General features: G+C 40.7%; 2 protein-coding genes across 2 annotated transcripts; both read left to right on the top strand.

Annotated features, from left to right (window-relative positions):
* Positions 1-4,138: 4,138 nt before the first annotated feature.
* Positions 4,139-5,957, top strand: tbcc (tubulin folding cofactor C). The gene has a single exon (XM_070927379.1). The coding sequence runs from the start codon at positions 4,170-4,172 to the stop codon at positions 5,211-5,213; it is 1,044 nt and encodes a 347-aa protein (XP_070783480.1). The 5' UTR covers positions 4,139-4,169; the 3' UTR covers positions 5,214-5,957.
* Positions 5,958-8,064: 2,107 nt separating this feature from the next.
* On the top strand, positions 8,065-13,790 carry prph2a (peripherin 2a (retinal degeneration, slow)). The gene is made up of 3 exons (XM_070927172.1): positions 8,065-8,645; positions 10,630-10,876; positions 13,584-13,790. Exons 1-3 carry the CDS (start codon positions 8,065-8,067, stop codon positions 13,788-13,790), a joined length of 1,035 nt encoding a protein of 344 aa, XP_070783273.1.
* Positions 13,791-14,794: the final 1,004 nt, after the last annotated feature.

Genomic DNA, 14,794 nt, shown 5'->3' on the forward strand with positions numbered 1-14,794 from the left:
GACACCTGAAAGAGTATGGAGGGATATAGGGAAAGAATGAAGCAAGTGAGGAGATGGCAAAAGTCTGGTGTGAATTTAAGATGACATAATTCATGTTTAAAGTTGCATGGCCCACTGGCAAATGGCTTCATTAATCATGATAATAAACCTCAAATGATCACTTGTTCTTGTTTTTATTCTGAGGTAGGAGTGTATGGTGTAAAAGCTGTAAACACTTGTATTGTTATGTTAGTAGTAAGGATATCTCACTCACAGATTTCCAGCAGGAAGCATGGGTTCAGTCATTTAACACCCTTTGTTTCCTGGGCTGCAGGGTGAGAAACTGCATTTAGTAAATTTACAAAATTATATGTGTGAAACATCGGGTGCGGCAGTGTTGGAGAGTGAGGTAGGTGAGCTAGACAGTAAGCGATGGGTGTGTGAAATGGGGGGGTGGAGAGAAAGAGGAGGACAGCTATGTTATTCAGCACTGTGGGAGATATGTATATAAGTTGAGGATGTCCTTCATCCCCTCCTACAGATGTTTGTCTGACACACAAACTCCCACCCATTACCCTCCTCTGCTGTCCCACATTGGTTGTCTTTCGAGTCTGCACAGTGTGTAAATGGGCATTTGACTGTAAATAACTCCACCCTGCTCCATTTATACCTTGAATGGTTGTTTGAGTTTCTACATCGAAAGAGGTGTTGGCTTTATGTTGTGTTAGCCAGCACAAGTATGCAGCTATCTTGGCGCTACATATCAAAAGGGGAACAAAAACAGGCCCATGGGCACTCATTTGATATGACAGAGTAATGGAGTGTTTGGATATCTATCAAGTCACTTTGTCTAATAGTGTAATAATATTTAAGCAATGTGGAGCACATGGTGAGTAAATACCAGAAAATCAAAATTCCTTTAGTCACTAATCCAGCATTTGAATAAATGGTCTTTGATGATATGTTGTTTTGTACTGTATCAGTCATGGAGAAATGTGGCTGTGTTCCTGAGTCTGTGCAAAACGTTAAAACTGCAATGCTACAAAATGGCTGTTACCACGAAATAGGCTGTCTTTACAACTGAGCCACGTTCAGCCTCCATCTTTGGTTCAGGGGGAACAAAGAACGACAGGCTACTGAACAAAATAGGCCGTTTGAACTGACTGCATAATGACTACAATATACCAAGAAACTTGCTAAAGCAGATTATATCAGAGTATTTTGGTTGTTTTTTTTAAATACCCATACTAAATAGACTAATTTTGGCGTCAGACGGGGTAGGCTACCACAGGCAGTGAGACTCCTTTGTCCTTCAAAAGTGGACACTGTTACAAAAGTGTGAGAGGAAGCAATGTCGACCTTTCCCAACAAAAAAAAAAACGGAAACCAAACGATTAACACGGTGACATTTTATTTCACAAAAAGCTCCAAATGTGGACGGTTTATGTGTAAAATAAGTAGCAAAATGACACCCTTTCTCTCGATAATCCAATAGAGCCAAACCACCAGACACTCAACGCTAACGGATACTTGTTGGAATCAACGGTTATCAATTGAGCACTTCATGATCAACTAAAATTCACACGTTAGCTACATTATAAAAAAGACCAAGACAGGGTTGAAGTGCCTACGCTGACAAAACTGAGCCTTTGTAGTGGCTAAAATGCATTGGATTTGCAGACGTATCGCCAATTTTTATCAGGGTTGTCAAAAGAAAGCAATCATTTTCGAAATGTTTGAACATTTTGTATAATTTAGAGCTCAAATTCGGTCTCCAAATCCGCCCTAGCATGCATGCTTCGACGCAAACGAAGCTAGTCCCTGCTGTAGTCCTGCTACTGGTGCTGTACAGTATCGCCGTTGGTTTAGTAAGTCAGCTAATGTACAGCTTGCAAGTTTTATTTCCAAAAATAGACTGAATCGACAGAATGATAATCGCATTCAAGCAGCACAAAAACGCCCGTCGTCCAGCCTGTGGCTGGTCGTCGCTGACGTGATCTTTCTTTCTCTGTTGGGGAGGCTTTCATTTGTCCTCTATGTGGCTCATCTGCCAGCATGAAAAACGTCACATTTGTCTCGATATGTCGAACCGACGCGTTTGAATCGGGGGATTCTGTACCAGCCCGTGTTGTGGTCCGATCGCTCTCCGGACTCGACGCCCCGCAACATTTTAACGATAAACATCGGCCTGTTCTGGTTAGCTAGCCGCGGTGGCGACGACGCCTCTTTTGAAAACGTCCGCTAGAATTCGTCGAAAATGCTACGGGACAAAACCGTGTGGACCCATACATATTAATCCCGATTAGCAAAACATAAAGACGATTCAAAGAGGCAAACCCTTTTACTCCTGTCTCACTCCTCTTGAAACCCAATATCTCCATTTGGCAACTTTTAATTTGCTCCCCCCTCCTTCTCCTCCTCCTCCTTCTCCCTCTCCCACTCATATATTTTTCTCACTGTCCCTGTTCTGTCTCGGATAGATTTTTCTCTCCGCTCAAACTCTCTTCCCTCCCTGAAGGAAGGGAGGAAGGAGGCTGTGTGTGTTTTTTCCTTGAAATTTTTATCACAAAATTATAATACACTCAAAGGGAAACTCACCGTCATGAAAAAGCAGTGCCTTGTCAACGGGGTTTCCTCGCCATCACCGCACGGGTTGTTGGGGTAGTGCACAGAACAAGGCAACCCAAATCATCAGTCCACAACGGAGGCATACGACTGTGTAAATTTGAATGGGAAATATACAAATAACGACAAATCATTAATAAACACACAATTTTTATATTAATATGATTTATAATTGCCTGTTTCACTGCCCTCATGAATTGCAGATAAATGTTATTAGACTTAATCATTACCAACGGTAGAGGGCGGGCCTCTGATGTGTGTGCCACACCTTGACGTTGCTCAGGTATGACCATAGTTACTGTATACGAAAGTGCAGCCTAGTTACCAACTAATGCACACATTTTATACTATACGATAATCAATAGTTTCTAAATTGATTGTTGTGTTTGGAGGATTTTGCTTAAATCCCACTCACGTTATATTACATTTTTTTAATTATAGCATCTCTCTTTGTGTCTTTCTTCCTCTGATATGCCACCAGACTGTACATAAATAAGAACATTAAATTATATGAAATGTGACATTATGTAAAAAAAAAAAAAAAAAAAAGGGATTTTAACAAAAATTGTTGAGATAGAGATTAAAAAGGTTATGTGAAGGATCAAGGGAAATATGAATTTGCCATCTTGTGGAGACAGAGTTGGGAAATTATTCTTATTTGATCTGATTTTGATTCAATTGGTTGCTACCAAACCAAAATACACATGGCACACTTGTACAGATATACACAAAACCGGGAAGGAATACAACAAACAAACAAAAAGAAACTAAAAATGGAAGCTGTGTCATGTCTACTTATTGTTTCTATTACACAAAATACAAATTGTACATATTCTAATATATTAAATACATTCACTTATTTCTACTTTTTTAATTTCCTAAATGTTTAAAAAAAAAAAAAACTTTAATAAATTATGAGTATCTGACATCATCTAATAAACTGTTCCAAATCTTGGCTGACATACTAAAAAGATTTAGATTCAAAACAGCAATATCTATAAATCGTGACTATGCTCAGTATTACTTATAACACGTGTAAATACTCCGGTGCCTGGCCGTATATGCACCTATACGCATGCCCTGCTGCTAGATAGGCCTGGTATACCTATTGGCAACAACTGTTTTAATGATTTAAAATATTCTATACTTAAATGTGTTCTTTTCTATTACATTTTGTAATAAAAAATGTTGTACAATCCGTAAGTGGCTTTATTGATTCTTATAGAGATTTGACTCTTGATTTTACAATTATTGTCACTATTGTAAAAAAAAAAAAAAACTTTTTGTTAAAGAATTTTTAGACCGGCATCTCAACAATTACCAGATACAGTTTGATTAAGTGTTTTATTATGGTGGGTTAAAGGTGGGTTACTAAAACCTAAATAGATTTTTAGTTTACTTTTGTTTGATTTTTATTACTAATTTACAGTAATTGTCCTGATGATTTACTGCCATGACACTCCGATACAGTAGGTGGCGGTATGCACCTTTAACTTTGGCTCTCAATAACTACGAAGAAGAAAGCGTGACGTTATCACTTCCGCAACAACTGACAGTGCAACAACATGGATACAACGGCTGAAGTTAGCCGGGAAACGGGGTTTGCCGGCGAAAGCGGTGCCGCCAAGATACAAGAGCGACTTCAGAAACGGCACCAGACGAGGATAGAGGATGCCGAGCGGAGGAAGGAAGCTAAAGAGAGCCAGTCTGTCGCGGAGGAGAAGGGCGAGTATTTCTTCAGCACTTTCAACACAGAGCGGGCGTCCATCGAGAAGCTGCTGTCCAGCTGCTCCGGAGCTGACCGGGTTGTGATGACTCAGAGGCTGGAGGAAGCGACGGCCAAAACGCTCCAACTGCAAAAGTTTCTTAATGACAGCATGTTGTTTCTTACGCAGTACGATCTGAGGCAAGCCCAGGCTGCTCTCCACAAACTCCAAACCTCCCTTGCTGAGACCAGAGAGGAAGGCCTGCCAAAGAAGAAGTTTGCCTTTCGAGCTCGCACTAAAGCAGCAGATGAAGTCCCGGCACCAGTGTCAGACACACCTGCACCTGATGCCGGCACTCCTGCAGATTCTGGTAGCACCAAGGTAGACGGAGCTGCGGCCTCAGAGCAGTGCGGCTTCTCCAACATGGACAATGTATGCCTGACAAAGACAGCTGAGGAGATCCAGAAAGGAGACGTGCTGTTGACTCACCTGACTAACTGCAAGGTCCGTCTGTTCGGTTCCCCCAGCACGCTGCACCTGAAACATGTCGACAGCTGTGAGATCCTGTGTGGGCCTGTGTCTAGTTCAGTATTCGTCGATCACTGTAGAAACAGTACTCTGGCCTTCCCTTGTCAGCAGCTGCGGACCCACAACACCACGGACACACGGGTGTATCTGCACGTCACCAGCCGAGCCATCATAGAGGACTGTCATGGTGTGAGCTTCGCCCCATTCTCCTGGTCTTATCCCACCCTGGAGGAGGACTTCATTGTGTCTGGCCTAGACCAGGACAGAAACAACTGGAGCCAGGTGGATGACTTCAACTGGCTCGCTGCAGGAACACCTTCCCCTAACTGGACTGTCATCCCAGAAGCAGACAGGAAAACCAATTGGGACCCCTAGAATTAACATTTTATTTTACATTTAACATGTCAATAAAACCATCAAAAAAAATGTTTCAGCCCAAATACACATATATGGTTTGGTTTCATGGTTTTCTTTTTAAGCCAGTGACGGAGTTGCATGTTTTTGTTGGGTTTTTTTTGCTGCTATTGTTGGCAGATGTCACCCACTGATTGTGTTGCACTTCTACATCTCTCTAGAGGTGGGGAAAAGGGCAGTTTGTATGAGAAGGTTTAAAGATACTTAAATAAAAGTCCACCTGTATACAGTGGGACTCTGGTGTGGAGTATTGTAGGCCTTGTATTCTTCTGGTCACGCTGAGCAATCAATTAAAATGTAACTGATTTCAAACCTTTTTATATGTGAGCATGCCTGGAGTGGTGGTGCATATAGGCATACTTATTCAATTATCTGTACACCTGAATGGTCTATTAATTATAAAGTACGTTTCACTAAGTAATAATGCTACTGTTCTGCTTCCTTTTACCAGATATGTTATTGATGACAAAAACATGGACAAATACCATGTATAATAAATCTGCAGTATCATTAAACTGATTAATTATAATGATGCCTGATTTGAATTAATTGACTTGTATAAAGGACAGTTAAAGAGCCCTGTGCCAAAATGATGTGCAATAATGCTGCTTGCAACCACTGACCCTGAACTCTTAAAGTCGTCGGTGGTCCTCTGATCTTACAGAATTCAACTAAATCTAGTCTGTACATTGTAAAAAGGAATTAAAAAATGGAGACTTTCTTAGTGGTGTTTTCTATCGATGATGATTTTATTCTTCTACCATGCATACAAAGACACCCAGCCCACTTACAAAACAACACAAATTAATATAAAGCAGATCCAGAATCTACACAATTCTGAATGACACTACAAAAAGTAAATAATTCAATTTCACATAACTTTATTAATCAGATTTTCAGACTTTCATGTTTACAACAAAATGTAATCTACAAGAGAAATAATGTAAAGACTATTTAAACACTCGATCTTGCCTTCTTTACCAAGCTGTTGAGACAAAGCATATATAAACAGACATAGAATGACAATATAGTAAAACACAGTTGTAGTAATATAAAATGTCTTCATAGGAGAAGTTATAATTGACAAATATTGTACACTAATAAACACTTTTCTGTCCTTATATCTCTATATAACTACATTATAGTGTGTTATAATCAATCTGTTAAATGTTTATATTCTGCTCATAAATGCTAAAAGGGGGACTAAGTAAAGTGTTACTGATAACTCAAAGACATCAAAACTAAACAACCATTCAGATATACCAAAATATTTCAGTTTTGACAATTAATTTTTTTGCAAATAAAAGGTGCCATAAGACAAAAAAACAGAGACAAGACAAAGCAAGACTGTTTCATGACATTCAGAAAACAGTGATTTAATGCGGTAATAAGAAAATAATGTGGGACACTCTTTGTAGGCAACACAGAGGAAACTTCTTATTTAGGCTCTAGATATTTTGTTCCATAATTTGTTTGATGGAAACCAGACAATTAAAAACAACACAAGACAATTAATTGTGGACAAACATCAACCAACAAATTTTTAAAAAAAAGACATAAATGCAGTTATAAAAACGAAGTAAAGACACAGTGAGAGGCTGGATGAAAGAGACATAAAGAGGCCATGCATTCGATACTCTCCTCGTATTTGGCAGGAACACAACAACCATTCAACTGAGATGTTGCAGTAAGAGACACTGCAGCTCTCATGTCCAGTCAAAGTTTGAAGGAGTCAGATTAGGAGCCATTCAGGGAAAGACCTGGCTTTGGGCGGCATAAGTATCTGGCTCATGTTTGTGCCAGACACAGTGTTGAGTGTTGTTGAACTGCCAAGACAGCAACTGACAATAAGATAATTAAGAGCACTTAAATGAATTATTAGCTTGCAAGATCAACAATTATGTTATGTTGATATCTATTGATGTGTGACTTTATGTTTTATTTATCCATTTTGTGCTTTTTGTGCAGTTGTGAATTAATTAATCACACATTCAGTCATAGTAGAGGGGTTGATATGTGAGCCTGAAAGCTCTTTTGCTCCTGTGAATGGGTTACTGGGGCTTGAGTAGCACAGCCTATTTGCTCCACTGTGAAGACATCCTGTTTGCGTTGAACTTGTAGACCCCTACCTGAGAATGGGTATGTTCCATTATTAGCTCCACTTTCATGTCCATGGTCTTTGTCAGCCTTCAGCTGATGCCATTACAGCTCCTTGTGTGTTCGATCAAGGCGACCATGACCACGTGAACGCTCAAACCAATTACGGCCCCTGGCAACGTCTCACGATCAGGCTCATCTTGTGTAGAGGGATTTCTACAAATTGGATGAGGCTGCTTACAGGGGCTTAACATGACGTACTGCAACTTTGAGTTTAATCACGAGGATCCTCGGCAATCCTCCACCTCTCCGGGAGGACTGAACATCACGATTGGCCTCACCTGTGCGATAAGGAAGAAAAACTAGTAAAAGTTGGGGGAAATAAAGGCCTTGTGAAGTTTTTTTAAGTTTCTGTCACAATGGGAGAGGAGATATCTTTGGAGAAATAAAACTCCTGTGCTGCTCCCGGGTCCTCCTGGGTCCTTCACCTCTGCTCTTTTGCTGTGGGATGGATTACATGCTGAGCTGACTCTTCTGTCCTGTTGGACCCGCCAGAGGAGACCCTGACAGCAAAGAGACAGGGAAGCTGCAGGTTGGCGCATTCAAGAACATTTATCTGAACTAAGGGGCTATCTGGAGATCTTGGAGCTCCTGCTGTTCTAGATTATCATTTGACTCTCTTCTTCACAGGCAAGGACACATCACAAGTTGAGCCATGGCTCTGATGTTGATCAAGTTCGATCTGAAGAAGCGAGTGAAGCTCGCTCAGACGGTCTGGTTCATGTACTGGTTCGCTGTAATGGCCGGCGTGCTGGTCTTCAGCATGGGCCTGTTCTTTAAGATTGAGTTGCGAAAGCGCTCAGAACTTATGGACAACAACGAGAGCCACTTCTTGCCCAACCTGCTTATATTTATGGGTCTAATAGCCTGCGGCATCAACGCCTTTGGCGGCAAAGTCTGCTACGACTCACTGGACCCTACCAAGTTTGTAAAGTGGAAGCCCATGTTGAAGATGTTCCTGGGGTTCTGCGTGGGGTTCAACGCCCTACTGCTAATGACAGCCCTGCTGTGCTTCTTGATGCGGATCCCTCTGCAGTTCACCCTGGCCGAGGGGCTGAGGAACGGCATGAAGTACTACAAAGACACGGACACACCGGGACGCTGCTACATGAAGAGGACCCTGGACCTGATGCAGATGGAGTTTCGCTGCTGCGGAAATGACAACTACAGAGATTGGTTTGAGATTCAGTGGGTTAGCAACCGCTACCTGGACTTCAGCGCAAAGGAAGTCAAAGAGTAAGTGACAAGGATTCAAAACTAAATCATGATAACCTCTTAAAAGTTAGAGATCATTAATGCGTGATGTGACGGTGAACTGAAGAGCTCAAAGACATCGTCATTGAGCGTATCTAGGAGGAGGCTTTAGGGGTCGTCTATGCAAAGTTACACTTCAGTATAAGTGGATTTGAAGGTCAGAGCGGATGTATTATTCACTTTCGTTCATGGAGGATTACTGTCACAGAAATGGTGACCGCAGTAGGTTGCTATGGGGACGTGGCGTTGGGGGCTGCAACGGCAGAAGAGGTTACCAGGCAGTTTTATGGACAAAGTTGGGAGGAGGGACTTTGGTGATTAGGTACAGAAAAAGATACATGAGGTCAAAAGTCACGAGTGGGATTTAAAGTTCATTGTTCCAGTGCAGTGATATGTGGCCTCTTTTTGAGAACCTGTTTATATCCCAGTTTATATCCCTGCCCAGTTACATTAGATTCAATTTTACAATTTTTTATTTATCTGCCTTTTTATTACATCTTGTACCCTATTTTTATGATTTCTTTTTCTGTTGTGTTTTGTTTTTAGTGCCATACTGTAAAGCACGTTGAGCTGCATTGTATGTTTGAATGGTGCTATATAACTGAAGTTATTATTATTATTATTAGTAGTAGTAATTTATTATTATATCTACACAGATTTTGGGCAACAAGGACTAGTTAGCTTTGTGAGAACAATTGTGAAGAGGACGGTTTTGAGCATTTGCACATAATTAGTGTTTAATCTCAAGGATTACAGTGTCCATGTCCTTCAAGAATCAGTGTCCTGTCCAATCAGCAGAGGACCTGGCAACACTCCAGAGACAGCACTGCCCAAATACAACAGTTTGTAGCTGGGATTTTCAAATCAGCACAAACAATGGCTGCCTGATTACAATAGTACTGGACAGTAATGTAGGGAGGTGAAAACTCTTGTGACGCCATCACAGGCTTCGGACAGTTATCATGGAAAAGGCCTCTATCAATGGATCATTCTAATGTTTTTAAAGATTTACATGCCCTTCGAGATTTTCCTTTCCTTACTTAAATAACCTTAAATATCAGTACAGCCATCCTTCTAATTGAGAATACTTTGATTAGTATTCAGAACTTTCCTATATAGTGTAGTATTTCCTGTACGTTCTGTACAATTGACCAAAGTGTTATCCGGAATATTGTTTTGGGCTTCATTAGGTGTTGATGTGTCAAGAAATCACTGATGCATATCTGACCTTCTCAGGTCTTAGTGATCCAATCACACACGTCTTTCCACTGACCTACTACTATCAATCACAGTTAAGATCCGCTCTCCAGATTGAACACTGACACAAATATGCTAATTTGGGTACCTGCACATTTTCATGTTATTCACCTGAAAAAAAGGTTTGGAAAAGAGAGAAAAAGACAAGGAGATTTTGGTCGAGCCCTTTAAGTAAAATTAGATTTTACATTTATTGTACTTGTGTGATGTGTAGGCCTTTGTAATAGAGATGCTGTAGAGATGCTTATTCAGTGGTGTTTTGCTGCAGAACTCTACAGGTGGTAAACGCAACACAAAAAGAATAAAAAGATTAATATAGAATAACAAACCACTTCCTCAGCTCTGCAATAATGCTACCTTTGTGAAGCTTAAAATGTTCAGTTTATGCTTAGCCTCTGTTAGAAAGATGTTGATGTGTTTATTGTGTTGTCTTGTCGTATTGGAGTGCATAATATTGAACACCACCAACTATGGCCTCAAAATCTTCCTGTGCTTATTAGATGAATTTGATTCATTTGGATTATCCCCAGTAACTACTCAATAACATAAACATCACATATTATAGTTATTTTGGTAGAAGACAAGTCTAACATGGCTAATTTTAGCCTACACATGCTACAGATATAGTATGGCAAGTTCCTGACCTTTAATCTCACCTCACTTTCATCATAACATGACACTAACGTGACACTTTGCCTCATCCTCTTAGCCGCATTGGAAGCAACGTGGACGGCCAGTATCTGATGGATGGGGTCCCCTTCAGCTGCTGTAACCCCAGCTCCCCCAGACCCTGCATCCAGATCCAGATGACCAACAACACTGCCCACTACAGCTACGACCACTACACAGAGGAGCTCAATGTGTGGAAGCGCGGCTGCAGCGAAGCCCTGCTGTCCTACTATGGAGGCATGATGAACACCATCGGAGCCCTGGTGTTGCTGATCACTATGCTGGAGGTCAGGGCCAGCGATGCATCAACACAAACACGCAAATGCAATCATTTTCCACCTCACTTCAAACAGTTTAGTTACAAATTAATGTTTGCTCCACCATGTTAAGTTTCAGTAGAATACCTTCACCATCACTTTTGGTTTTGTTTGGGAGTGTCTCATCCACTGCTGCACTTTAATGCAGGTGGGGAAGTTAACCAGATGTGCCACATTTGCTAAACAAACCAGCTAATCTTCATCCTTGAAGTCTTTTCACCTGTAAAACCAAAACATAATACTTCTGATAAAGCATGTCGTGGCTGTTTTTTTTTACCCCCAATGGTCCCAAGGGGCAACAGTGAGCCTATTCCACACTCGGAAAACAAACTTTGACAAGCGACACAAAGGTGAGATTTATCCTTTATCAGAAGTGGGTTTTACAAGAGAAAAGACTTAAAGGATGAGGATTAACTGGTTGGTTTGGCAAATGCACGTCTGGTTAACTTCCTCACACCCATTAAAGAGCAGCGCACAGCTGCTTCCCTGAGCTTTTCTATGGAACCATCAGGGAACCTCTACCTCACTTTACTATGATGTGTGACATTTAAAGGATTTGTCTTAAGACATACAGTATATGACACATAGAAATACTCTGCTTTGAGTATTCTGTAATTATGCAAATATTTTTCATTTCAAAAGTTTAACAGCTGGACACATACATGCTGTTACTTCACTGAGAAGTCAATTTTCAGAGTATATGTGTGGAGGTTTTGAGTTTCCTTATCACTCTTGTGTAAGTTGCATTTTGGACCACGATTGGCTTCTTCTTTGTAATGTCACAAATGCATCTTCTACGTACAAAATCTTAAACTCAGATTCAATGTGAGCACAGAGAAACTTTCCTCCTTCAGTAGATGAATGTGCAAACAGCCTTCTAGAGTCAAAATCTGCACAGGGAAGCTCAAACATCCAAGTAAAGGAACAATAAGCAAAACACATTTGTGAGGGGAGGAGGACTTTGATGATGCAATAAATTGTTCAGCTATTTTCCAATGAATTCAGGGAACGCTCAATGAAATTGTTTGGGAGTCAGGTGAGGACCAACTTTAGCAAGAAGTGAGGTGAAGAGCCTGTCTATAAACATGCAAAGCTGTGACCCAGTTGGCGTTTCCTTTCCACACTCCGCCCCTGTCACCGTCTATATACACTTGCTGCATCTCCTTCCCAAACAACTCTATCCTCTTTATCTGAATATCATTCCTCCTGTCCTAAAGTTACCCAGCACCACCTTTGGCATGTACGCACAGTGCGTGCAGCTTACCCACAGTATCTCACCTGTTACCTTCTACTCAAATCGTAATCCTGAAGCAGCCAAATGGCATCTCGCCTCTCTTCAACTCTCTCCTGAGCCTCCTCTGCCAACATCTGTTGTTGTTGTTGTTGTTGTTGTTGTTAAGGCCCAAGAATCTGCTCGCCATAACACAGAATGAAACAAACCGAGCGAAACAAACATGTACAGACAAATCCTTGAAGTCAATGACAGCAGTGATGATCTGAGTGGTTCAAGTTCCTTTTTCACCTCAAGCAGACAGTACATAGCACCATTTAGATAACATCTGTGTCCCAGAAATCCAGCAGACAAACCCATGCTCTAAAAACTTGGATTTAGGCGACACACTGGAAGCTGATCAGACTCACAGTCGGAGGAATCCCAGATTTAAGAGTAGTCACGCAAGCGTCTCCATGCTGACACAGATAGCAGGATCAGAGATGGAGTAATGGGCTAATCTACAAGATGTGACAGGGACAGACCCACTTCCTGGAGCTTGAGCTCTCTATCTGATCTGAAGTCACCATTTACTGTCTTATAGTTACCTTTTAACATTTCTAATGGTAGAGTAGATTACTTCACAAAGATATATAGTTTTATTTTGTCTTCTTCTACCTCTTTGCACATTTCCCTTCACACTTCACACTCGCACAGAAACATACAAATACAACACAATGATATGTTCTCTTATTAAAACAAACAACTCATAACATAACTTGATGTCTGTACGTTTTGTTGTTGTATAATTTCAGCCCTCTCTTTGTGTTATGTCACATTGCACAAGACAAAGAATTTCTAAGATATTTAAAGCCGGATGATTATTAGTCGGATGATTATTTGTCTTGATTTATTAATTCATTGTTTGGTCTACAAACCTCAGAACAAATAGCGAAAAATTACAATTTCCTAGACCACAAGTTGACGTCATCAGATCATCAGTCCAAAATCGAAAGATATCTAATTTACTGTCCAATATCTGTAATTTACTAATAAAGTTTTCAATTAAAGGCAGAAAATTCTCACACTTGACAAGCTGGAACCAGAACATGTTTGGCATTTTTGAAAAGTGAAAAGTGACTTAAACGATTAGACAATTGCTGATGATAGTATGTTCTTTGAGTCAAACAATTTTTGATTAATTTAAATGCAGTTTGTCTATATGAAGTTATTTTTCAACCTCTATGTTGCAATGCGGAGCTCAGACAATTCATTTTGTCCTATAACAACATACGCACTTAATAATAAGGTGAACTCTGGTGTTTTCTTCTTCTATATTTATGTGGTATGGTTACAAACACTCTAAATCATATGTTCAGTGATTATCCCCTCTCTTCAGAAGATGATACTGGGGTTTCTGAAGGCCCAGGTTCAGGTTTATCTCATATGTGTTCTTGCCCGTTGCAGGTTGCAGTGACCATAGGCCTGCAGTATGTGGACAGCTCCCTGTCCACCCTGGCTAACCCAGAGGACCCGGAGAGCGAGAGCGAGGGCTGGATCCTGGAGAAGACGGTGAAGGAGACGTTCACTGACATCATGGCCAACATGAAGGCCATGGGCAAAGGCAGCAAGGTGGAGGAGGGGGGCGAGGCAGCGGTTGCCACGGTGAGCTGAGCTAACCCCTCCTGCAAAAACTGACACCACTCCCACGTGAAGAGGAGAGGAAGGGGACGAGTGAGATTACTACGTTTTTATACCAACATTTATTATGTAGACACTACCCCCCCACCCACACACACACACACACACACACACACACACACACACACACACACACACACATATTTGGCTATGAACTCCTTTTAAATGGACTCCTTGCATAAATAATTCTAAACTGTATATTCACACATAGAGAGAGATAAAGAGTAGGATGACTTACGTTACGGTTTTTCATTTTTGGTTTTCCCCAAACAAACAAATCCATCTCAGGCTCCAGCTTTTCTTCACAGCAATACTTCTTAAGAGATTTATTGTTTTGGTTTCTGGGTTTGGATCTTTGATAAGGCAAGTAAATGTGATATGTATTGATAAATTCTCATGGAAGCCGGAGGTGCAGGTGGAAGATATTTACAGCACAAGAAACACAGTGTTTTATTTTTGGTGACCTGTCTATAGGGCTTGGGCTTGTAGCTGATACTGTATATAGACAAAGTAAACAAATTAAACCCCAGACTCAGCTCTTTTTATACTCCAGTCCACCTTCGTTCCCACTGAAGACTGAATAAGCCTCCTGAGATGGAGTAAAATTATGAATTGAATGAATCGGTATGAATGTTGCGGCATATGGTCGAAGAGTGAGGCATGGGAACTGGGACGTGAGTCCTGGAGAGAAGCAGGGCCAACTCCAAACCTGTGGAGGACGACTGAAATTGGCAGCTAAATCTTGGCTCCTGATCCCTGTACTGTAATCTCAGATCCTCCTTGATGTTTCCCTTGTGCATTCAGTATCTGTATATTGACACACATGTATGTATATTCTAACAACTGGGTTGCTGTCTTTGTACATAGTGTAGAAATGATGAAATATTTTAACTTTTTTTAAAAAAAAAGAAGAATGTAATTAAGCTAAATCTTTTATTTAAATCCATGTAAAGTTTGTTTTTCCATATTTTATTTTA

This window comes from Enoplosus armatus, chromosome 20, assembly GCF_043641665.1.
Source record: "Enoplosus armatus isolate fEnoArm2 chromosome 20, fEnoArm2.hap1, whole genome shotgun sequence".
Classification (NCBI taxonomy): domain Eukaryota; kingdom Metazoa; phylum Chordata; class Actinopteri; order Centrarchiformes; family Enoplosidae; genus Enoplosus; species Enoplosus armatus.

Bases quoted from the DNA above. Each gene is read 5' to 3' on its own strand.
- tbcc (XM_070927379.1), top strand. From the start codon at position 4,170: ATGGATACAACGGCTGAAGTTAGCCGGGAAACGGGGTTTGCCGGCGAA.
- prph2a (XM_070927172.1), top strand. From the start codon at position 8,065: ATGGCTCTGATGTTGATCAAGTTCGATCTGAAGAAGCGAGTGAAGCTC. The intron at 8,646-10,629 runs GTAAGTGACAAG...TCATCCTCTTAG, and splicing joins AGCGCAAAGGAAGTCAAAGA to CCGCATTGGAAGCAACGTGG. The intron at 10,877-13,583 runs GTCAGGGCCAGC...TGCCCGTTGCAG, and splicing joins TGCTGATCACTATGCTGGAG to GTTGCAGTGACCATAGGCCT.